A 26,583-nucleotide genomic window follows, 5' to 3' on the forward strand; every position below is an offset into this window, starting at 1 on the left:
ATCGCAACGCATATCCCAGGGAGCAGATGCATCCTCTGTCCTCATGAGTGCTCTCTCAGTCCATGTGTGACAGCAGAAATCTTCAGCTGTTGAGGCCAGCCGTGCTGCGATCTTTTCACCTCCCCCTCAAACACAAAATGCAGCAGCTACTTTGCCCTCCCTCCCCCTCACGGGAGTCACCGAGAGAAGCTATGATTCAAGATTGGCCCGCAGGTCTCCTTTATGCTTATCCTCCGATACCTCTGATCCCCCTTTTTTAAGGAAAGCTATTCGGTTGAGAAGCAAAGTGATCCTCATTGCTCCATTCTGGCCTCGTCAAGTGTGGTTTCCCTTCCTCTGACCTCATCTGTTGCAACCTCCTTGGATCCTAGACACTCGTGAGAACCTCATATCTCACCCACAAGGGCTGACTCCACTGAATCTATCCACTCTCAAGCTGACGGCTTGGTTTCTCCACTTCTGTTAGTTGCCAGGCAGGAAACCCTGTCCTCATCTGTCCATGATATTATCCTGGCCTCCCGTAAGCAATCCACCAGAAAACTTTTCAGGGACAAATGGAAAAGATTCTCTGTCTGGTCCGATAATCGGAAGCTAGATTCTGTTTTCAGCTCCTGTAGCTACTATTCTTCATTACCGTGCTGAGTTGTTTGACAATGGTGCATCACCTTCCACCATTAGAGTCCATTTAGCAGCTATTTCCAACTTCCGTAATGGTTCAGATGGAGTCCTGCTTATTTCCACCCAACTTTGCAAGACATTCCTCAAGGGAATTTTCCACAGCAGACCTCCCATCAGGCAGCCGGTGGAGGCATGGAATCTCTATCGGGTTCTCCATTCTCTCTCTCTACCCCCTTTTGAGCCTACTGCGACATGTGATCTAAAGTTCCTGTCATGGAAATCCTTGTTTCTGGTAGCGGTCACTTCAGCCAGACAAATATCTGAGTTGCAAGCCTTATGTATCAAGAGCCCTTATCTGACCTTCCATAAGGACAGAGTATCACTTCGTACTAATTCATCCTTTCTCCCCAAGGTGGTTTCCGACTTTTCTATTAACCAGTCCATTGAGTTCCCTGTATTCTTTCCAAATTATTCAAACAAGGGAGAATCATCATCTTCTTTTGGCTGTTCCCGTTAGGAGTCGCCACAGCAGATCACCTGTTTCCATTTCTTCCTCTCCTCTGCATCTTGCTCTGTCACACCAACCACCTGCATGTCCTCTCTCAACACATCCATAAACCTTATCTTAGGCCTTCCTATTTTCCTGTTACCTGGTAGCTTCATCCTTAGCATCTTTTTCCCAATATACTCAGCATCCCATCTCAGCATATGTCCAAACCAACGTAATCGTGCCTCTCTGGCATTGTCTCCAAATCTTCCAACCTGGGCTGACCCTCTAATATACTTATTCCTAATCCTGTCCACCCTCATCACACCCAGTGCAAATCTTAACATCTTTAATTCTGCCACATCCAGCTCAAACTCCTGCCTTTTTGTCAGTGCCACTGTCTCCAACCCATATAACATAGCTGGTCTCACTACCTTCTTGTAGACCTTCCCTTTCACTCTTACAGGTACTCGCCTGTCAGAAATCACTCCTGACACTCTTCTCCACCCACTCCATCCTGCCTGTACTCTCTTCTTCACCTCTCTTCCACACTCACCTTTACTCTGAACTATTGACCCCAAGTATTTAAACTCATCCACCTTTGCCACCTCTACTCCTTGCATCCTCACCATTCCTCTATCCTCCCTCTCATTCACACACATATATTCTGTCTTAGTAATGCTGACCTTCATTCCTCTTCTCTCTAGAGCATATCTCCATCTCTCCAGGGTCTCCTCCACCTGTTCCCTACTCTCACTACAGATCACAATGTCATCTGCAAACATCATAGTCCACGGGGACTCCTGTCTGATCTCGTCTGTCAACCTGTCCATCACCATTGCAAATAAGAAAGGGCTCAGAGCTGATCCTTGATGTAACCCCACCTCCACCTTAAACGCATCCATCACTCCCACCGCAGACCTCACTGCTGTCACACTACCCTCGTACATATCCTGTACCACTCTTAAGTACCTCTCTGACACTCCTGACTTCCTCATACAATACTACAACTTCTCTCTAGGCACCCTGCTATATGCTTTCTCTTAGTCTACAAAAACACAGTGCAACACCTTCTGACATTCTCTGTACTTCTCCATCAACACTCTCAGAGTAAAGATCGCATCTGTAGTGCTCTTTCCTGGCATGAAACCACACTGCTGATCACTAATCATCACGTCCCTTCTTAACCTTGCTTCCACTACTCTTTCCCATACCTTCATGCTGTGACTGATCAGTTTAATCCCTCTGTAGTTACTACAGCTCTGCACATCACCCTTATTCTTAAAAATTGGTACCAAAACGCTTTTTCTCCATTCCTCAGGCATCCTCTCACTTTCCAAGATTTCATTAAACAATCTGGTTAAAAACTCCACTGCCATTTCACCTAAACACCTCCATGCTTCCACAGGTATGTCATCTGGGCCAACAGCCTTTCCATTCTTCATTCTCTTCATAGCTATCCTTACTTCATCCTTGCTAATCCATTGTACTTCATGATTCACTATCCCTACATCATCCAACCTTCTCTCCCTCTCATTCTCTTCATTCATCAACTCCTCAAAGTACTCTTTCCATCTCCTCAACACACTCTCCTCGCTTGTGAGTATGTTTTCCTCATTATCCTTATCACCTTTACCTGCTGCACATCTTTCCTAGCTCGGTCCCTCTGTCTAGCGAATCGGTACAGGTCATTTTGTCCCTCCTTAGTGTCCAACCTTTCATACAACTCTTCATATGCCTTATCCTTGGCCTTCGCCACCTCTCTCTTTGCCTTGCACCTCATCTCCTTATACTCCTGTCTACTTTCTTCATCTCTCCGACAATCCCACTTTTTCTTTGCCAACCTCTTTCTCTGTATACTCTCCTGTACTTCCTCATTCCACCACCATGTCTCCTTGTCGTCCTTCCTCTGTCCAGATGTGATACCAAGCACCTTTCTAGCCGTCTCCCTTACTAGCTCTGCTGTAGTTACCCAGCTATTTGGTAACGCTTCACTGCCACCTAGTGCCTGTCTTAACTCATCCCTGAACTCCACCTCACAATTACCCTTTTTCATTTTCCACCATTTGATCCTTGGTGCTGCCCTCACACTCCTCCTCCTCTTCTTGATCACCAACATCATCCTACAAACCACCATCCTATGCTGCCTATTCTCCGGTCACCACTTTACAGTCTCCAATCTCCTTCAAACTGGCCGTCCTACATAAGATATAATCCACCTGTGTGCATCTTCCTCCACTCTTGTATGTCACCCTATGCTCCTCCCTCTTGTTAAAATACGTATTCACCACAGTCATGTCCATCCTTTTCATAAAATCCACTACCATCTGACATTCTGCATTCCTTTGTTTAACACCATACCTACCCATCACTTCCTCATCCCCTCTGTTCCCTTCACCAACATGCCCATTGAAATCTGCTCCAATCACCACTCTCTCGCCACTTCATCCAATTCACAACAAAATTTTTCTTTCTCATCCATTGCACACCCAACTTGTGGAGCATATGCACTAACAACATTCATCATTACACCATCAATTTCCAGCTTCATAAACATCACTGTATCCAACACTCTTTTCACCTCCAAAACATTCTTAGCATACTGTTACTTTAGAATAACTCCTACGCCATTTCTTCTCCCATCCACACCATGATAAAACAATTTGAACCCACCTCCGATACACCTAGCCTTACTCCCCTTCCATCTGGTCTCTTGCACACACAATATACCAACCTTCCTTCTGTCCATCATATCAGCTAGCTCTCTCCCTATACCAGTCATACTGCCAACATTCAAAGTTCCGACCCTCACTACCACAGTTCTAGCCTTTCTCCTCTCTTCCTGCCTTCGGCCATGTCTTCCGCCTCTTCTCCTTCGGCCAACAGTAGCCCAATTTCCGCCATCACCCTGTTGGCTAACAGTACTGGTGGCGGTCATTGTTAACCCGGGCCTCGACCGATCCGGTATGAAAATATTTATTGGTGTCTGCATGAAATGATTTGGCGAACTTTTACGCTGGATACCCTTCCTGACGCAACCCTCCCCATTTATCCGGGCTTGGGACCGGCACAAAGAAATGCACTGGCTTGTGCATCCCCAGTGGCTGGGTTATTCAAACAAGGGAGAATACTGCCTACATTCATTGGATGTTCATAGACAATTACTTTTCTACCTGGACAGAACTTTCCTTTTGCAAGTCAGACCAACTTTTCATTTCCTTTTCTGGTCCTAGAATGGGGTGTGCAGTATCTAAAGTTACTTTGTCAAAATGGCTCAGGGATTGCATTGGCTTCTCATATTTGCTTAAATGAATCTAAGCGTGATCAAATCAAAGCTCACTCAACTAGGGCTATCGCAGCATCGGTTGCCTTACACTCTAGGGCCTCCATGGATGATATCTGTGCAGCAGCCATTTAGGCTAAACCCCATACCTTCATCAAGCATTACAAATTGAATCTGATCTCCAGGGGAAGAGCGGCCTTTGGCTCAGTGGTTCTCAGAAATGTTCTCCCATAAATTTTTGAAGCTAAGAACACTACGAGAATGAGTTCCCAGTTACCAAGAGTAGGCACCTCAAAATGTGGCAGGTGCAAACAATGCACCAACATCTTTGATGGACCTAATTTATTTATTACTTCGAGGAACTTTTTGTTTGATCCGAACTTTTCTACTAACTGTGGCAGCAAAGGGATTGTATACTTGGGTATCTGTATCTCCTGTACCAGTTTTTACATTGGTAAAACAGAAAGACCTTTAAGGAGAAGGATATACGAGCATTTATATGAAATTTCAAAACAAAAGGAATCAAATGCTCTTTATAAACACTCCCTTGTTTGCAACAACTTCAAGTTTAAATTCCTAGTACTAGAACAGGTACCTCCCGATCCCAGGGGTGGTGACTGGGAAACGGGTTTAGAGTACAGGGAACTCTAATGTCAATTGAAACTTGAGGCCAATAGGAGTCCAGGTTTGAATGAAAATATAAGTATAAGTAGTGTACTTAAAATTAGAAGAGCACGTTTATAGGCCAGGACAGCGAGATTTTATTACAGAAGGAACATTAGAAGTATTGTACTAAGGCAACTGCTAGACATTTCACTTGGAATGTAGCAGTTAATAAAAAATATATATAGCACACATATAAATATGTCTCCGACAATTTTACATTTTTAACAATCTTAAACGAGTCTACGACATTTGTTTGGATACATATATTTTCTAAGTATGATTTATTATGGTTTTAGAACAATAGTTTGTAAGCAACCTTTTAAGAAGTCACATCTGTTTTAGATTTTGGTTCCGTACAGAGTCACACAAAATTAAAAATTAACATTGGTTTAGTTATTTCCAGTTTTGACTTTTTTGACGTGTAAAACTTCAGATAAACACGAAACTTTGGATCTACGGACATGTATTATTTATTCTGTGTTTTGTAGTATTTTTAACTAAACTCAAGCAAGAGTTTTTAAGTTAGGGGTATTTCTCCCTTAAATGTATTGTTAATGAACTGCAATTAAATGGTATTCAACCAATTATGTAATTTAAAACAACCCATATAAAGGGTTTGGTTTTAATCAACATTTCATTGCAACTTGAAAAAGCCTGACACACAGTCAGGCGAAAGCGCTTGTTTTAAATAAAGTTATTTTTCGCTAATACTTTGGATCCTCGAGATTCCTTACTTTGGAATATTTACTGTCTTGGTTTTGCCTGGGACTCTACTTGGAATTAAGGGAGAATACTGCCTTCATTCATTGGATGTTCATAGACAATTACTTTTCTACCTGGACAGAACTTTCCTTTTGCAAGTCAGACCAACTTTTCATTTCCTTTTCTGGTCCTAGAATGGGGTGTGCAGTATCTAAAGTTACTTTGTCAAAATGGCTCAGGGATTGCATTGGCTTCTCATATTCGTTTACGAATGAATCTAAGCCTGATCAAATCAAAGCTCACTCAACTAGGGCTATCGCAGCATCGGTTGCCTTACACTCTAGGGCCTCCATGGATGATATCTGTGCAGCAGCCATTTAGGCTAAACCCCATACCTTCATCAAGCATTACAAATTGAATCTGATCTCCAGGGGAAGAGCGGCCTTTGGCTCAATGGTTCTCAGAAATGTTCTTCCATAAGGGCCACCCAGATTCTCCAAGTAGCTTGGGATTCTGTCCCATCAGTGATGACTACGAAGAAGATTAACAACTTGAGTTAAAGAAGTTATGTCTTACCATAACGTTCCATCTGAGTTGTTGATCATCTTCCAGTCATCACACCCTCCCGACCCACCAAAGGCTCCTGGCGGATCTACTGGGTCTTTGTGGTGTTTTAGGGATTCTGAGCAGAGATGGCCTCTGACTTTCTGTTTTTTCTATATTTTGCATGCAAACTCGATCTGAGGTAACTGAGTGAAGAGCATTGTGGGTAGCAGCTTAGCTCAAGAGTTTTTGGTGCACACAAGCTTGGTATAAGGCTGACTTGCTTCCGAGGGCTCGGAACAGAACCCATCAGTGATGACTGGAAGAAGATCAACAACTCAGATGGAACGTTATGGTAAGACATAACTTCTTTTTTCTGCATCTTAGCTGAAAGAAAATGGCAACTGGGTTTTGTTTTTTTTTGGTTAATTTTTACTTATTTTTATTTTTTACCCATTATTTTATATTCTGTGGTGCTTTATTGTAGATAGCATGATAACTTTGTGAAGAAAGCAGGTTTTATGCTGGTTACATTCTGCAATGCTAATTTTGAATTTTTCACTTGCATACTGTATGACCGAGTAAATCTATGCTCCATCTCATATTTCCTAATAAAATCTTAAAACAAGCATGTACAGAGAATATTTTACTTAGTAATTATGCATTAATGTCTCTTATTAGCGAGATTTTGTCAGTTCTAGAACAGAGGAGTGTTTCTGATTTGCTATATTACTAAGGTAGATCTAGAAGAGATCACAGAGGCAGCAATATCCTACACCTGGTCATTACCAACATGGGCGACCGGTATTCCACACCAGAGGTCAGTTCCTCATTGGTCAGATCTGACCACAAGCTAATCACCGTAGACATCCACATCTCGCCCCCACCCCCATTAGAAAAAACACAGTAAAAAACTTCTCCAAAGCTAACTTTGCACTTCTTAAGACAGAAGTGGCAAACTTCATGACACCCATGCAGACGGACAATAGAGGTACGACTGCTGAATCTTACACAAATGCACTTTATAAGCACTTACATGAGTGCATGGATTGTACTATCCCTAACAGAACCAAGATGCTATCCTCCAAAAAGGAAGCCAATCTGGTGGTCCTCTGCCATAAACAAACTCTACAACAGAAGAAAGAAACTGTTGCAAAAAAGAGTAAAATCCCATGACTGGAGGAGCTCCCTGGTCAGCCTCAGTAAGAAGCTGAGATCCCTCATAAAATCCTCCAAAACTAATTATGAAAACAAAATTGCCACTGACTCTAAAGACAACCACAAAGCATTCTATAGCTATGTCAAGAATCTCAATGGCAACACTCAGATCTGCTCTGAGTTACAGCACAATGGCACTAAATATACAGAACCAACTGATATTGCCAGCATCTTGGCAGATAGGTTCAGTGCTAACTTTACCCCCCTCTCACCCCCTAGAGGGCCCATCTGTATACTGGAAGAATGCAAAGTTACTGTAATCATGGCTGCACAAGTAAAAAATACACTCTCCAAAGCCAAGAACACAGCATCCATGGGACCTGACAATATCCCAGCCTGTGTTCTACACAAACTACAAAACGAACTGGAACCCCACCTAAGTACCATGTTCAATCATAGCCTCACCTCAGGCTTTGTGCCCACTGAATGGCGCACCGCAAAGGTTATTCCACTCCACAAAGGGGGACCCACGACAGACCCCAGGAACTACCGCCCCATTAGCCTGACGAGCCTGGTCTCCAAGGCCATGGAACGTATCATCATGAAACTCACAAACAAAGACATTGGTAATCTCCAGACTCTGGACCCCACCCAGTTCGGGTTTGTAAAAGGCAGATCATGTCTCCTAAACCTGATGGACTTCTTTGAAGCAGTCACCAAAGCCATAGATGAGGGTAAGGTGGTTCACACAGCCTATCTAGATCTCACCAAGGCTTTTGATGCCATCCCCCATTCTGGAATTATAGATAAACTCGCTAAACTAGGTATAAATCCCTATGTCACAGGATGGGTTGCCAACTGGCTCATGGACAGAACCCACACTGTTTAAGTAGCAGACTCCAAATCCGACTTCAGACCAGTGACAAGTGGAGTACCACAGGATTCAGTCCTGGGTCCTCTCCTGTTTGGTATTTACTTCTCTGAAGTACAGGCTAACACAGAAGGTCTTTGGCTAATGAAGTTTGCAGATGACTGCAAACTGGGAGCCATAATTAAAACTCCTAACAATGTGGGCATCCTACAAAAGGGCCTCACTGAGACAGATGCCTGGTGTCAAAGCCATGGCCTCAAGCTCAATGCCAAAAAGTGCATTGTCATCCCCTTTGGTAAAAACTCTGTACTCATGAACTACCACATAGGTGGTAGTCTACTTAACACCGAAAGTGTGATGAGAGACCTTGGGACACAGGTGGACAGTAGTCTCTCCTTTGATAATCACATCGCCACAGTGGTCAAGAAATCCTTCTGCATGGCACACCTCATCACAAAAGGTTTCTCATCCAGAAAAAAAGTTGTCATTGTTCCCCTCTACTCATCACTCATTAGACCCATTATAGAGTACAGCGCCCCTTTTGGTATGTACCTCACAAGACATCTACAACAACTGGAGAGGCCACAGAAATACCTCACAAAGAGGATTACTGGCCTCAAACAGATACCCTACTCAGACTGTCTCAGAAAACTCCAGATTTACTCCGTTGCATATTGCCTTCTCAGAGGCGATCTCTGCTTAACATACAAAGCTATGTCAAACCCAGAGCTGTTGGACATGCTCCACTTAAAGAAATCCCAATCTCTCCGAACTACACGCTGTAGGGACCTAAACCTTGTCACCACAATAAACAGAGCATGCTGGACGGATAGATTCCTGTCCCAGAGACTTCCCATACTCTGGAACAGACTACCTGTCTATGTCAAACAGAGCTCCTCATTAGCACTCTTCAAGAAAAATCTTGATGATTGGATGGGAAATAGGAAATTCACCCCGGGGATCACTTCTATGGCTCTGCTCGACAGGGGCACAGGAAAATAATTTTCTTGGGTGGCGAAAGCCAGGATACCTTTTTGGCTAGGTTTATATAGGCCCTAGGGCCAATAGCCTAGTACCTACCTATGAACAAGAGATACAGAGTAAAAGCTAACATTTTCTTCTTCAAATTTAGTGAGGTATACCATCCATAACAGCAACATCATTAAATAAATGGAATTTACTTTTGCAGATTTGAAGAATGTCCTATCAAGAACACATACAGTTACCATAGAAGGAAAAGATATTCCAATTACAGTGAGTCGATATGAAGAAGAAGAAGAAGAAAATGTTGACAAGAAACCTGTTCAGAAAAAAAGTGCTAGTAAAAAAGAAGTTGTCCAGATGCCAAGCTTAAAGGTATATGTAACCTTGCAATCAAACGTGATAATTTTAAGCCCTACTGTTTGGACATTTTTGCTAAGATTCAGTATGTTTGCATGCAGTAATGTATAATGCAGTAGTATAATGTTCTTTTATATATTTTCCTGCCATTTTAGGTTTGCCAGGCATCACAGCTTAGCTCAGTCTTCCCTGAGCTAGCTAGCCATTTCCTTCTAATTCCCTCCAGTGCTTGACTCGTTGTAGAGGAATATAGCTTTGACTACAGTGTAGATGATATAAGCTTGACAAGTAGTTCTGGCACTGGAAGAAGCCAGATAGGGAGGATGACAGGGTGTGACCAGTGCTGGCTTACACATCCTAGAAGGAAGGGGTGGTGGTTATAGTCAGTCATTTACCACCACACAATTAGAAGTTTATGTAGCACCAAAATAGCCAGAACTAAGGACATGTGGTTGTAAATTCTTGACTGGTAATGGTATGGTGGTAAACCTTGTAACGTATGGGTAGAAACAAGCACAAATAAGGGAAGGTGTATGATGCCCTGCAGTGATGTGGATGCTCACATCACCTAATAGGGCAGGGTTGGAGCTCTAATAGAAATGTCATCATTGCTGGGATGCCATTATGGGCAGAAAACACCTCCATGGCTAAATGGATGATGGCTCCGCTAGTTGTCTATTGCCCTAATAGGGATATCTAGTACACGTGAATAAATGGGTTCAAAACACATTTGAAGGAGGCTTGATTATCAGCAGGCATAGAGGCAGAAAGAGTATTTAAAAAAGTGTGGATCTACACTCCTGTACCCTGTAAATATTTTAATAATCTCCAAGCTCACATTCGTTTGGAGGAAGGGACATTTCCCCCATTGCTACTGCAGTGACCATCCCAGCATTGTGTTCCTCATATGTGATTCTCTCTCAAGTTTCCTTGTAATCATCCTGTCAGTTAACCACTGGATCACTGTTGACATTGTAAAATGAAATAAACTGCTTAACTTTCCAGATCTGCAGTGTCGGCACTCAGCAAAGTAGACTGTACTGCTGCATATACGCGTGCCCCTAAAACACACTACAAGTAGTACACATGCTAATGCAGTTTTCATTTCTACTAATCAGATACAACAGTTAAATTAGCTCTTTCTCTCTCTCTCACTCACATGCTCTCTCATTCTTAGAATTTTGAATTTGACATCTCCTTTCATTTGAATAGACACACCCTTGCATCTCTGCTGAGTTACTGAAAAAAGAGGTTGAACTGCAAAATGTTTTCATTTAGACAATCAACCAAGAAAAATGTGATTTCACAGTATCAGCATCGTTGTAGTTCACATATGTTTCACCAGCCTCTTACTTCCCTTTCCATGTACATGGATCCAAAGTAGGTGGTAGGGAAATGGAAGTATGGTACTGTATGCTTTTCTAGGTATGATGGAGAAATTAGGTATGCTCACGTATTTTGTATGCATCATAAAGAATCTTAGTAAGCTAAAATTTAATATAGTTGTATTTTTCCAACACGTTTATTAACTTCACATAGTACACAGTGACATAGATATACGTATAGTTATGATACAGTAAACAAAGCATTTCATAGATTTTCCTTTTCATGCATTCTACATCTATGGTTTATTAACATTACTTCGATTGCACATGTCATGCCCTCCCTGAAATTTTACTCCTCCTCATGAACACTGTTCTGTATATACTTTTCTCACAGATTCTTTTTATTTCTGTGGTTTGCCCCTTCCCCTTTTAAAGATTTCAACTCCAATTCATTTATGTCCTTTAAAGTATTCAATCATTTTGTTATAGTTGGTTTAGCTTTTGATTTCCATTTCCTAGTAACTGTGTTTTTGGCAGCTAACAGCATTACATGTAGTAGGGCCTTATTTTGTCTAGGCTGTTCAGTTTTTATATCACATCTCTAAAGAATAATTTCTTTAGTTACAGTAATTTGCTCTCCCAGCATTCCTGATGAAGTACCCTGTTCTGAATTTTTAAATACGCCAATGAGAATGGTATACATTGCTAAAAAACATATTCCCAAGTATGCTAAATAACATATTCCCAAGTATCCCTGTCTCTTTCTATCAATCCTCTAAGAATTGCTGTCTGTAGAAAAAATTCTCCAAAGTTTACTTATGGTATAAAATACCTATGCAAATACTTCCATGCAAAATTCTGAACCTTCTAGATGTTGTATATTGGGAAGGCATATTAATACCCACCAGTTGTTCCTTTGCATACTGCCTTTCCATTTCCCTTTTGTAGTCTTTTTATAACGTCTTCTGATTGCTTCTTAAACATTATTAGGCATTATTTTTATGCCCTATTAATTGTTCTTTTTTTAAACACAGCTTCTTTTCTAGACTCCGTTATAAAGACGGACATAAATGGTCTTTTATTTAACATTCCCCATATCCTTTTCTCTTTGCCTACACTCTGTTATCTGTTATAGTAGTTTTAGGTGCCCCTTAGTACTGAATGTCTGCTTTTATTGTCTTTTTTATTCTGTTCTATCACTATTGGAGCTCCTCTTGCAATTAATTTGAATGCTCATCTTTTTCTTTTTCCCAGGTATTCCACTAAACATGTTCAGTTCTTTCCATTTGTGTCTTCTGTAGCATTGCTATTTGCACTCTACGTTTTTTAATATAGTTCACTACTCTTTTTTTTATATATATCTGTAAGACCATTGACATTTAAAGACAATAGAGAAAGTGTCATTATGTTAAAAAGTTGTTACCCACCTTTTATGAGTATCAACTTTTTTGTTAAGTGTCTAGTTCCAGCTTTTGTGTTACATGCATACACCATTTGGCAGGTTGATCTTTTATACAGTTGTTTCTTGTCATATCCATTTGAGCTTATGTCACATCTTACAGAACTTTTTATTTTATTGAAAACACTCAAAAAATATCACCCTGGTACATCCTTAAAACCTATAAACCTAATACTAACACATACAAATATGTAAATATTCCTAATAGGAACAGTTGCCTCAAACTGCTAGCCATACTCACAGACTCATGAATAGGAAAACACTTGAATGTTTTCAGAAAACGGTATCTCCTAGCTGTTGCTACTTATCAGATTGTCTCCATGGAGGCATGAGGACCAGATACAGGGTTGCTACTACAAGCATTCATTTATTTGCTAGAGAAAAAAGCTTTGTAATATTCACTGTTCTTTGTCATTTAATTGCTTTCTCTTAAAACTTTTTCCTAACCAAGCCAAGGCCTTTATCCAGCTATTCCCCTATGTAAGAATGGGAAGAAGCAAAACTGATTTTTCATTTATCATGCCCTTTTGACCAAACCTTTTTTTTAAACATCACAGTGCCTACATTTCTTAAAACTGAACAAGGAGAAAGACAGAAGAAGGGAGAAACAGGGGCACCTGTTTACTTTAGTATCCCCATTACACTTGACAATAACTGAGAAAACTTTATGCCATAAAGAGAAAATCATGCACTATAACAATATTACTATTAACAACAAAATCTTATTTTACTTAGTTAACTCTCTCCCTACTCTTCCCCTCTCCTAGGTGTTTTTCCAAAGATTAATGACATGAAGTAAGATATATGCTTTAGAGTCCCCTACAAGTTTAACAAAGTCAAAAGGCCAATATTTGCAGGTTTTCTTGTTCTGGCATGTTTCACAAATAGAATTAATGCTTTGTAATCCCACATCTGTTTGTCAGTTTCCAAGTAGATGGTTTTATTCCTGTTTATCTCCACTCCAAACCCTGTCTCTGCTTTATTTTCAACTTACTCTTGGTTCTTCTAGTCAACTCTTGTGCATTCTTCTGCTTTTTTAAACATTTTCTTTTGAAACAATGAAAAATGATTCACTGGCACAGTTTCTATGTAGTCTTTATTAGCAGGAGAACAAGAAGCAGACTTTTCTTTTGTTTCACAACTCACCTTTTGTTGGACAAACTTTTGTATTTCCTCCTTAGCAAGTTATGTATCAAAAATTATTTTGTTCCACCAGTAAAGATATAAAGATAACTTGCTACAGCAGTTTGAATCTAATGCCTGCTTCTCGACATTTCCTAAATAGCGGAATAAATTCACTCCTCTTCTGCCTAGTGTACAATGAGTAATAATTTTCCACAAACACTCTTGTTATATCCCACTTTTAGTACTTTGTCCTTCTACCACAATTTTGTCAGAATCAGCTTTTCCTGCTGGTAGGAATACATCTTTCCTATTACAGTTCTATGTTGCTTTCTCATAGCCAGGTATGGAGCATACACACTATATGCCCTTTCAATTAACAACTCCTGCTGTGGAATACTAGTCCATTTGCTTATTTGTGCTTTCATAAAATTAATACAGTCTGTTCCTTCTAGCTTCTGGTACAGCAGAAAATCTCAGGTTTTTCCTATGTGCTCTGTCCTCTAATTCTATTATTTTTTGTAACTCTTCTTGAGCAGTTTCATATTCAGCCAGCCTTTTCTTCATTTCTATCTCTGATTTTTGAAGTTTTATCTCCTCATCTGAATATCTGTTTAAAGCTTCTTCCATTTTTTCAGCCTTTTGTTGTTTGAGTTGATATACTCAGTCAGTGTTTCATTTGTTTTAATCAGCTCTGAGTGCATTTGGCTTATTTTCTACTCTAGGTTATTGGAAGTCATGTCTTATCAAAGCTGGAGCTTGCAGTGCTTTTTACTTAACAGCTGCAAAATTCTTCCCAGTCAGTGTTTTTTTCTCACCTTGTATGATTGATTTTCATTCGGGTACTCTGAATTTCTTTTTTTGCTAGCATCCAGGCAATGCACTTACTAGCCAGTCACTGAAATTTACGCAGAAGTACAAGTCTACTGACTCTCCTGAGTTTCTGTTTTCACACTGGGAGAGCTAGAATTAATCTGTTACTCAAAGTGCAGCCATCTTTGGAAGTCCTTGTAGTGATCCCTTTTGGTAAAATCTCCTTTCACCTTTCTCAGGTTGGTTTAGTTCTCAGAATTTGTTCATCTGTTTTGTTAATATAGTATTATTTGTGGTTGTTACTGTTCTTGTTAAGGACCTGAATCTAAAATCCTACTCTCTGCTTACTTTGTGACCTCTCCCCCATTTCAGTATAATTTCTTTCCACTTTGATTGTAGTCTTCTGCTTTTGTTATGCATAAACTTTAACTCTGTAACTTTAAAATATCCCTTCAAATCTGGTAATCATTGCTCTGAAAAACAACTTATCACACTTAACTCATGCCTCATTCCCTTCCAAAGAAATTCTGAAATTTCTGTACTGATTATGGTCCACAACTTCTGTGAGTGATAAAAAATATGCCTAACTTATATATAATATTAAAGAGATTAGAAAATATTTCATTGCTTGTACCTTATGATCCATATCCATTGTCAACAACTTCCAACTGGTCATTTTTTTTATTTTGTAGTCTCTTCCTACATACATATTCTTAGCTGTCATAACAGTCTTGTTTTAATCCAAGCACCCAAGTGCTTTCTCTTGTCATGTCCCCATAAGTATAGGTATTGCTGAAGTGAACAAATTAGTGTGTGAAGACTTAGTTTACCTCTGATGTTTTTCTTTTTTTTCATTTATTTTATATCCTGAAAAAATTGAAACTACTAAAATGGTTCCACCACACTGGAATATCCTTTTCTGGACTTAAGTACAAAATAATATCATCTGCAAGGAATGTTTTTTTTTTTTTTTTTTTTTTTTAGTAACATACTAGTTATACCGTAAAATTTATGAGTCCCTTATGTTTTTTTGCCAGCAGTTCTAAGTGTAAGGCAAATAGGAAAGTGGAGGGTTCACTCTTGCCTGATTCCTCTCTTCAAACACAGCTTGTCAGATCGGAATCCTCCTACATTAATTCTTGCCTGTGACCCTTCATATATCTTCATAATTAACCCAATTATTCAGTGATGAAATGCAAATGCTGACTTTGCCCTATTCATAAAATCCAACTGACTCTGTTAAATGACTTATGTTGAAGACCCGCCAGTAATAATAGATTGGTTCTGCACTCTGCTTCCCTCTGGATCATTATCATTCAGTTAATGTTGTCAAATGTTTGAGTTCTCTCCACAAAACCACACTGATCTATATCTGTGAGTTTTGGCATCACCTTAGTCATTCTCTTAACTAGAATAGACATAAGTACTTTATAATCATGGTTAAAAATTGAAATTGATTTATATGAGGTTAAGTTTAAAGGGTATGTACCCCGTTTGGTTAGTACAGCCACCACATATTTCTTTTAGTTTGATGATGAAAGTACTTTCTGGATGTTCTGAAGTTTTTGAATAAATTTGTATATATTTATTATTTATTTATTTATTTATTTTTTTGTGCTTATACAGTGTTCAATCTGTTTATCAGTAGAAGTTGTTTTTACAGATTGGATCTAAGATGAGTAGTCAATCCGAATCGAGTTTTATGGATTTGCCATCACTGTTCACACCGCATGATATACCTAATGGCTCCATTGTTCTCAATCAAGAAGGCAATGTAAGTACATTGCACAAGACTGCTGGTAATCCTTTATCTGTTGGCATATCTGGACTGGTGTTTTGAACACACAGAGATGAAATTCTGACAGATTGTTTGGCTGTCCCTTTCAACCTGTTTGGAGATGCTGTTGGTTCTAAAGTTGGAGAAACAGACATTAGCCTTTCTGAGTACTTTGTGCTTTCAGAGAAGGATCTGATAAAGTTAAAGTGCTTGCAATGGGACATTTGAATTTTTGAGAGTAGTATTGCAGCCAGAAAAGTGCCGAAAGGGCTGAGGATCAATAAGATGCTGATTGGTCATGATTTGCCGAAGGAACTCATTGATAAGTGGATTGAGCTCAACCAAAAGACCGGTATGGAGTATATGGTGATTCTGATAAGTGGATTGAGCTCAACCAAAAGACCAGTATGGAGTATATGGTGATTCTGATTGGTTACTACAACCAGAAAGTTCATGAGCTCAGTGATTCCATTAAAGTGAGTTATTTTAAGCTTAAAGAAGAAACTACGGTTAAGAACTTTGATACTAAATTTTGTCTTATACAAGACAAATTGATAAAAGAAAATGAGATCTTGAAAAAAAGAAAGTTTAAAAAAGTTTGAGAGAGACCGTGCTATGAAGAGTGTGTGGTGTATCCAAGAAATGAGGGCCGTCAAGACAGTAGCAGTCAACAGTGTTGAACCATTTGTTGGCAACCAGGTGTCTTCTGATTTGTCAGAAGCAAATGTGGAAGTAAGGAGGTTGATGCATTTGGCTTGGAAGGAAGCAGAGGGTTTGAATCATGGTAAACCCACAGGCAAGGGTTTCATGAGAAAAGGAAAATGATAAGAGTTTTACAACTAAACTCACACTACCATGAAGGTGGTTGAAGTGGAATATTTTTTATTTCAGTGCTGCAAGAACTCCATACAACATAAATCCTTTCCTCATAGATTACGAGCACTTAACCCATATACTTAAAAGAACGATCCCCATGTAGCAGAAAATTCTTTGAATATGAAATACAACTTCAATAAATAAATAATGAATCTCCCTTCTATGTATTATGTTTATAGTCTATGAGGAAGCGCTTTAGGGTGTATGGCATTCTTGTAGCACTGAAATCAAAAGTATTCCATTTCAACCGCCTTTGTGGTATTGTTCATAAAATGATAGTTTCCCATTTTTTTCAGCCTGCAAATGTTTATCAGGATTTTGGAATGGGTGAGCATACATGGGTGCAGGTGGCAGCTGTTCAGAATGCAGAGAAGCAGGGAAAAGGCAAGCAATATCACAACAGCAATCAAAGATGGAGAGGGAGAAAAAGTGTGTGCAGAGATAAAGGGTATTTGTACTGATTTTGACTTTAAAATAGTTAACCTTTCGCAAAGGACGTTAGATTATAATGATGTTCAAGTACTGAAGGGCTGGACTTTTGTGCCTGTAGCGAGAGCAGAAATTTGTGACATTTTGAATAGTCTAAGGGACTATATAAGAAAATTAAATCTGAAGTTTATTTTTAAACAGGATAAATGTAATGTAAATAATCTGAGCACGTATAATCCACCACAGAGGCCTGAATCGGGAGCTTTTTTTAACAGTTGCAGAGAGACGAGTAAGAGAATTGCTGTGTAACAGGCCCATGGGTACGTTTTTTTTTTAATTTGAATAGTGAAGAGCATGCAGCTTTAGGAAGTTTGAAAAATGATGGTAACGTTTTAATTACTAAAGCAGATAAGGGACATGCTCTTGTTGTTTTAAACAGAGATTCTTATGTAAGAAAAAATTAATTGTATACTGCAGGACAATAGATTTTTTAGGAAGCACAAAAATAGAAGAAGGGAGTCCACAAAACAGGTATTTCCAAACACAGGTTTATTGAATCCAAACCGATTCAGCACTTTCGCCAGCAAGTCTGAAGGCAGTTATGCCAATGTTTTTATGGTAAGTTGGGAGAAGGAGTTCATTAAAAATAGCACATTTTATAAAAAAGTTTTATGTTATGGTTGTTTTATTGACTACCTCTTTTTAGTGTGGAGAGGTAGTTTGAATAATTTATCATTATTTATTCGACACCTAAATTCTGCCTGTGGTTATTTAAAATGTACTTCCTATTGTAGTTTAAGTCATCATCATCATCATTCTCTTTCGGCTTTTCCTGTTAGGGGTCGCCACAGCGGATCATCTCTTTCCATTTCTTCCTATCCTCTGCATCTTGCTCTGTCACACCAACCGCCTGCATGCCCTCTCTCACCACGTCCATAAACCTTATCTTAGGTCTTCCTCTATTCCTCTTACCTGGCAGCTCCATCCTTAGCATCTTTTTCCCAATATACCCATCATCCCTCCTCAGCACATGTCCAAACCAACGCAATCTCGTCTCTCTATCTATTACTGATAGTTTAAGTAATGTACATTATTTAGATGTTGAGGTTTTTAAAGAAGGGAATGAATTAAAAACCAAAACATATAAGGAAGAAGTACAAAATAATTCCTGTTTAGATTTTGGTAGCATGTATCCTTTAGGTATAAAATAATATAATAAAATGGCAGTTGAAAAGGATAAGTGATCTAACTGACAGTGATGAAGTATTTAGAAAAAGAAGGGGCATCTCTATGTTCTAAGTTGATGGCTGGGGGTTACCCAAAAGAGATGGTCAGGCAAAACTTTGAAGAGGTCAGCAATTCTCTCAAAACTAAGGATAGTGCAACTTTAGTAGTGAAGAAAAATAACTGGAATAATTATGTAATGGGGATGTTATTTCAATACTCCCTAGATGGGAACCAAATAAAATAAATTATAGGAGAGAATTGAACATTTTTAAGTAGTTTTCCTGATGTGAAAGTAGTAGTTGGGGAGGTACTGTTTTTGTAAACAAAAGAGGGAGAAATTTAAAAAAATTTTCAGGCCAAGTTGAATAATAGGAATTATAAGGAAAGTAAAAAGAGCCACGGTGGTGCAGTTTTTAGGGTTGTCGCCTCACAGCATGAGGCTCTCTGGTTTGATTCTTGTCCTGCAGTTAAGTGAGCTTTAAAGACATGCAGGTAGATGCATGTGTGTCTGCCTTCTGTGAAGGCTGGGCTCTGGGCTGGCAGCTCGACTCTGTAAAAACTCTACTGCCAATCAATCTGCGGACTGGTGATCCGCTGTGGTGACCCCTAACAAGGAAAAGCCAAAAGACATTGCTATAAGGAAGGTATAAAGGGAACATTTTAATGTTTTAATTGTAGGTATTGTGACATTTTGAAATTGGTTATTAATAATCTTAGGATTAATAACATGACATTTTTTATAAAAGGTTTTTATACATGCAAATTTAAGTATATAGTATATTTATCTATTTGCCCTCCTTGTCCTGTATATTATGTAGGGAGAACCAGAAGAGAATTGAACCGCAGGATATATGACCAATTGCATGTAAGGTTGCCACCCGTCATGTTGTCAGCGGGACACTCATGGGTTAAGCCACCTTATCCCGTTGCCCGCTGTATCAAGTAGTGGGGACCTGAAAAGTCCCGTTTTTGTGATCGCACTGAATTGCCGTGGAAAGGTCGCAATTACTTCCAGCTTTTTCACAGCAATTCAGTTATGTCACCAACCCAGACCTGCAGGCAAAGCTGCTGCCTGTTAGGTCCGGGTGCTTTAATTCATGCTGCAATTGGGTGCAATTCACGAAAGAGGTGGGGATTGGGGCAGGAAGAGCCCTGCAAAGATGGCGGCTGTAGGAGCATTTGTTTTAAGAGCTTCTACAGCCGCTAAAAAAATGACCAAGATTTTTATTTATTTATTTTTTTTTTTACTAACAAGCCAGCCAGCCATTCTCTTCCTCCAGCCAGCCAGCCAGCCAGCCATTCTCTTCTTCCAGCCAGCCAGCCAGCCATTCTCTTCTTCCAGCCAGCCAGCCATTCTCTTCTTCCAGCCAGCCAGCCAGCCATTCTCTTCTTCCAGCCAGCCAGCCAGACATTCTCTTCTTCCAGCCAGCCAGCCAGCCATTCTCTTCCTCCAGCCAGCCAGCCAGCCAGCCAGCCAGCCAGCCATTCTTTTCCTCCAACCAGCCAGCCATTCTCTTCCTTCAGCCAGCCAGCCATCCTCCTCCAGCCAGCCAGCCAGCCAGCCATCCTCCATCCATCCATCCATCCATCCATCCATCCATCCATCCAGCGATTCTCCAGCCAGCCAGCCCTCCTCCTCCTCCAGCCAGCCACCCATCCTCCTCCAGCCAGCCAGCCAGCCAGCCAGCCATCCTCCTCCATCCAGCCAGCCATCCTCCTCCACCAGCCAGCCATCCTCCATCCAGCCAGCCAGGCATCCATGCAGCCAGTCATCCATCCAGTCAGGGATCCTTCCATCAAGCTACTCCTACCAACCAACTAGCTACTCCAGCCAACCATCCATCCAGCCCCCAGCTATTCATGCAGCCAGCCATCCATCCATTCATGCAGCCAGCCATCCATCCAGCCATGCATCCATTCATCAGCCATCCATCCATCAAGCCATCCATCCAGTCATTCATCCATCCAGCTGCTACTCCCACCAATCAGCTAGCCACTCATAGGTTCATAGGTTCATACTAGGCTATCTGCCCTAGGGCATTTATAAGCCTAGCCAGAGTGTGTGTGGCTTTCACCACCCCGTAGGATGAGAATACTATACCCATTAGTTTGTTGTGCCTCTGTCCAGCAGTGACACAGAGATGATTCCCTGGGTAAACCTACGATCTCCCATCCACTCGTCAAGATTTCTCTTAAACAGAGTCAGTGAGGGGCTCTACCTCACACGGACTGGGATTCTGTTCCATAGTGTAGGGAGTCTCTGGGTGATGAATCTGTCCCTCCAGCACGTCCTATTTATATCCGTGTTGAGGTTTAAGTCTCTTGCTCTTGTGGCTCTGGTGGATTTGGATTTTTTGAGGTGGAGCATGTCCATTAATTCCGGGTTGGACATGGCCTTGTATGTCAGGCACAGATCACCTCTGAGCAGACGGTATGCGACTGAATAGAGCTGGAGTTTCTTCAGTCAGGCAGCGTATGACATATGTTTGAGCCCCTTTATCCTTTTGGTGAGGAACTTTTGGGGTCTTTCCAACTGCTGCAGGTGTCGAGTAAGGTACATTCCGAATGGGGCGTTGTACTCAATCATTGGTCTGATAAGTGAAGAGTACAGGGGTACAATGACCTCTCCTGATCTGGATGTGAATCCCTTCATGATCAGGTGGGCAATGTAGAAGGTCTTTCTAACCACTTTGGCAATGTGAGTGTCAAAAGAGAGGTTACTGTCAACTTGGGTCCCCAGGTCCATGATAACTTCTTCCGTGTTTAATGGATTACCACCTATGTGGTAATTAGGGGTTACCTTGTTTTTCCCAAAGGGTATGACTGTACATTTTTTGGCATTTAGCTTAAGGCCATGGCTCTGGCACCAGTTATCCATTTCTATGAGACCTCTCTGGAGGATGTCTGTGTCTGATGGAGTGTCAATTATGGTGCCCAGTTTGCAGTCATCTGCAAATTTTGTCAGCATCAATCCCCCTATGTTTGCCTGCACTTCAGAAAAATAAATGCCGAACAAGAGGGGGCCCAGGACTGAGCCCTGTGGGACACCGCTCGTGACCGGCTTAGAGTCTGACATGGCACCAGCAACTCTAACCCTGTGGGTTCTGTCCTTGAGCCAGTTTGCAACCCATCTTGTGACAATGGGTTTACATCTAAGCTGGTGAGCTTTTCTATGATGCCCGAGTGGGGTATTGTGTCGAACGCTTTTGCTAGGTCAAGGTAGGCTATGTGAACTGCCTTACCCTCATCAATGGCCTTAGTGACTGTTTCGCAAAAGTCGACCAAGTTCAAGCGGCAGGATCTGCCCTTGACAAAGCCAAATTGGGTAGGATCCAGTGTCTGTAGGTCCCCAATGTCTTTATTTATGAGTTCCATTATGATCCTCTCCATAGCTTTGCAGACAAGGCTCGTCAAGCTTATGGGGCAGTAATTTCCAGGGCCCGTAGAAGCACCGCCTTTGTGGAGTGGGACCACAGTTGCCGTACGCCATTCTTTGGGTACGTATCCTGTAGTAAGGCTAAAATTAAACAGCAGCCTTATTTGTGGGTTTAGTTCCTCATTGAGTTCGTGTAGCACACAGCCGGGGACACCGTCCGGTCCCATTGATGCTGTGTTTTTTGATTTAGAGAGAGCAGCTCTCACCTGGGCATCTAAGATGTTTGGGAGGCTACACTCTGCTGGGATAGATATTTCTCCTTTTGGGGGGGAGAGAGGGGAGAAATTTGCACTGAACCTGTCTGCTAGTATGTTGGCAATGTCTGTGGGTTCAGTAATTTTTGTATCATTTTGGACTAATTCTGAGCATATCTGGGAGTTTCCACCCAGGTTTCTAACATAGCTAAAGAAGGCCTTATGATTGTCTTTTGTGTCTTTAGCGATTTTTCTCTCAAAGTTGGCCTTGGATGATTTTATGAGTGATCGTAGTTTTTTGCTAGTATTGATCAGAGATGCCTTCCCTTTTAGGAATTTTGCTCTGTCATGTAGTAGCTTTCTCCTCTTGTTGTAGAGTTTGTTTATGGCTGGGGTCCACCAGACCGGGCGCCTGCCTTTGGTGGAAAGGGTCTTGATTTTATTAGGGATTGCTTGATCCATACATTTCTGGAGGTGCTCGTAGAAGGCATTTGTAAGGGTTTCAGCAGCGTGGGTTGTGGTTTCCACTGGCTCAGGGGCCTTGAAGGATACCACTCCAGTCTTAAGAAGTGTGAAGTTTGCTTTTGAGAAGTTCTTCACTGTGGTCTTTTTTTGCTGGGGGTGGGGGCGGGATGTGGAGCTCCAGTGAGATTAATTTATGGTCTGATCTCACCAATGAGGGATATACTTCCGGTGTGGAGCATTTTGTCCCCATGTTTGTGATGATCAGGTCTAGTATATTTTCTCCTCTTGTGGGAATGGTGACTAGTTGTTCCATAGCATTTGAGTTTATGAACTCCAGGAACCTTTGGGCTAGGGTGTTGGGGCTTGAGTAATGTTCCAAGTCTGTGTTTGGGTAGTTGAAGTCACCCAATATGATGGTGTTTGGAAAGACATTCATACTCTCCAGTGTCTTCAGGAAGGCTGTGTGGGGTTCCTGAGTTTGAGAGGGTGGTCTGTAGCATGCTACAAACTGTAGGGCAGTTTTACTTATGGTTAATTGCACCTGGATGGTCTCCGATGCTTCGTGCGTTGCCACTAACCTGAAGGTGTGGGTATCCTTTATGAATATGGATACTCCCCCTCCTTTTGTGGTTCGGTCCGGATTTTGGGGCCGGAACGCATGATATGAGGTATAACCTGATAGTGCTGGGGTGCTCTCAGGAGCCTTGAACCAGGTTTCAGTCACAGCACAGACATTGATGTTCTCCATACTGAGGAGGGCTTCGAGGGCGTGCATCTTGAGGTTTAGACTTCTGGCATTGAGCAGCATTACCCTTAGTTTTTTCCATTTTTGTTTTCTAGGGCGGTAGGTTTATCATTTGAGCCTTGCCTAAAAAAGGCACTATGGGGGTGGCAAGAGCCTTTGCCAATATCCGGAAGCCCAGGGGTGACAGGTGCAAGCCGTCCCTTGCGAAGCAGCATGGCTTGTCAAGCATGTCATCCCAGGTAGACAGACATTGGATCTCCAGTAGCCATCCGTCGTACCCATAACAGCATCTCCTTGACCACTCTGGCGGTGACGTCATGGTAGAGGGTATGGCCAGTGTCATATTGGCCACACCCCCATGTCCCACTTTGGCCTGCTTAAAAGGTGGCAACCCTATTTGCATGCCATAGAGAAAGCAGATATGAGTGTTACACGGGGAAAGAATTATTGTTTAACTAAATATAGAGGTTCCCCTGAGTTTTTGGTTCTTGAACAAGTTTTAGAAGTTTAGATTATATGCTGAAGAGGAATTAGATTGGAGGGAGTATTGCTGGCAACTGAGGTTAGATGCCAGCAACCAACCCTCCAGGGCTGAATGACAGGGAAAATTTTAAGATATGTTTAAAGAGAAAAAAATGTTAAGCATGGGCACAGGCAGTAATTGTTTAATTGAACTGTTTTGATTGGTTCTGAGTTAGTTTTTTTCAATCAGTCTGATGAAGTCTTACTACAGACGAAAGAGCTTACTGTTCTGAAGTTTTTTGAATAAATTTGTATCTGTTCATTATTGTGTTTTTTTTTGGTGCTTATACAGTTTACAACATTCAATCCATTTATCAGTAAAAACTCTCTTAACTGTTTTTTTCCTGGCAAGAAAACTAGAAAGACCTAATCATCTCAGAATGAGCTACTCTAAGCCCAGTGTACAAGACAGCACTATGAAAAAAGACATACAGGCTATACTAAGTAACATCAGTGAATTATACATAAAGATAGATAAATTAGAAAGCAAACTAGACAAAGAGTAATGTAAAAAAAAACAAGCTGAAGTGCTGAGTTCTATTCTTTCATATTTTCCCAGTTAGGGGTCACCACAGTGGATATTCCACTATTGATTGGCAGTAGATTTTTACGGCGTCGAGTGATCTCTTAATCAACAATCTTGCTAGTATTGTTGCCTTAGTTTTATGTAGCCGCAGGTTACCTCCTAATACATGACTGTTTGTTAGCTTCATTACTAATGCTCTATAAGGTTTTAGTTTTAGAAATTGATATAAATTTTTTTCTCTCTTTTTAATAACTCTATGTAAGAGTTTGTTTTTTAAATTGAAATGGGTAAGAAGTAATTGAGCTATACTCTTCGTTATTCTCCCCTATAATCTTGGTTATAGTCTCTCTTGCCCTAACTGATGTATCATCTTCCCATGATTTTTTTTTAAGTTTATCTGACTTACCTGTAAGTCCATTAACTCAGGGATAACTTTTTATATTAACTTATCATCGGGTGGAAGGTATACCTTCTCGCAAAAATGCTGCCCCTACAACTTTTTCTGCATCTTTTCCTATGAAGCGTAGTTGTAGACAAAACTCTTCTTTTGCTGCAATTTTTCCTCTGAACAAACATCATGAGAGTTATCTTTTTTCTTTAGCTTCCTATTCCCCTTTGACAGAAATGGGTTTACAGCTATGAATTTTCATTATTTATCTCACTTTTTGTACTTACCATTTCTTTGCTCTGTGGGTCTCTGTAAAAGAAAAACTTCAAAGACCAATGCACGTTAGGTTCAAGCAAGGCATCCTTTATTACTTGCAGCAAGGAGACAAAGCATGTAGATACAAGATTTGTCTAACTTTCTGGAGATCAATATGTTATTCTTGTACAGTTCTCTTCAAGCCACACAGAAAATGTTACTGAATCACTGCTGACGTAGCCGGACACAGCTTTCTGTATGTTACACAGAAAATGTTACTTAGATTTACTGCTGGCATAGTCAGATTATTGCTGCCTTGCAAAAACATTTGAGAAAAACAACCTGAAAAACAACCTGGCCTTGGGCTTATTTTAGCCCCCCTTGGTTCTTCAATTCTTCCATTGTACAGTTCTAATATATGTGTTACATTTTGTCTATATTCAAGGTACATTTCTAGCTTCGGTGCAAGTAATGCTGACTACGGTTAAGTTTTCAAACATCTATTCTTCTCTCTATCAAAGCTTCTAACAGCTAGACATTTGCACATGGCACAAGCAGAATAAGATGTCTCTTATCAAGTTTCTAGTAGCTGGACATAATTTTCATGGCATAAGCAGAATCATAGCTGGAAATATTTCCATGACAGAAGCAGAATCGAAATGTCTGTAGTAGCTGTGCAGATTCATACAACACGAACAGAATAAATGTATTAAAGCTTTTAAGCCTTTAATGCACTAAGCATGCATATTGCTATTATGCATTTTTCTAACAGTCTCACTTACCTTCTTCTATTTTGGCTCCTTTGTTTCTTTGTTATCCATTCATGTAAATATCTGTGCAGACTCCTGTGCTGTACTGGCAGTAGGTGTATAGCAAGGTGGCCAAAGCTGTTCTTGTACACACCATTTCTACAAGCACAGTTGTTAAGACACTTATTTATTAATTCTTAGCAGAAGAAAAACGGAAAGAAGTAATTCAAACTGTGTTATACAGTATTTACACTTTGAGTATAGTACCCCTACACCAGGCTGTATAGTCCACCATAATGTTTCAGACAACAGCCTCTCCAGCCACAGGCTGCTCTTTTTGTAAGTACATTTGTAGGCCCTAGCAGGCCTGTCCTTCAGCTTCAGCAGCCCAAAAAAGTATTTAACTGTCTTTTTCTTCTGGCCATATCCACAGTTAGCCCTGACTGAGCTCTCAGACTCCATAAGTGCTAGACCTTTGGGCAAAGTTTCTGCTTTACCTCACAATGAACCTCCAACTGAGGAACTTGCTTCCTGGTTTTCTCTGAACAGACAACATTTTTTATACAATGCAGAGTAGGTTGGTGTCTCATTATGTAACTGGTGCAG

The 26,583-nt window shown here is 40.7% G+C and overlaps 1 protein-coding gene across 1 annotated transcript in view; it reads left to right on the forward strand.

The window, feature by feature from the left end:
- LOC122794820 (protein mono-ADP-ribosyltransferase PARP14-like) overlaps positions 1–26,583 on the forward strand; it is a 634,563-nt gene that overhangs the window by 40,357 nt on the left and 567,623 nt on the right. The window contains exon 2 of the mRNA XM_044063425.1: positions 9,518–9,684. Within this exon, the coding sequence (XP_043919360.1) occupies positions 9,518–9,684 (167 nt within the window). The remainder of the gene's footprint in view (positions 1–9,517; positions 9,685–26,583) is intronic.

Source organism: Protopterus annectens, chromosome 2.part1, assembly GCF_019279795.1.
Source record: "Protopterus annectens isolate FY-2018-M chromosome 2.part1, PAN1.0, whole genome shotgun sequence".
Taxonomy (NCBI): Eukaryota; Metazoa; Chordata; order Ceratodontiformes; family Protopteridae; genus Protopterus; species Protopterus annectens.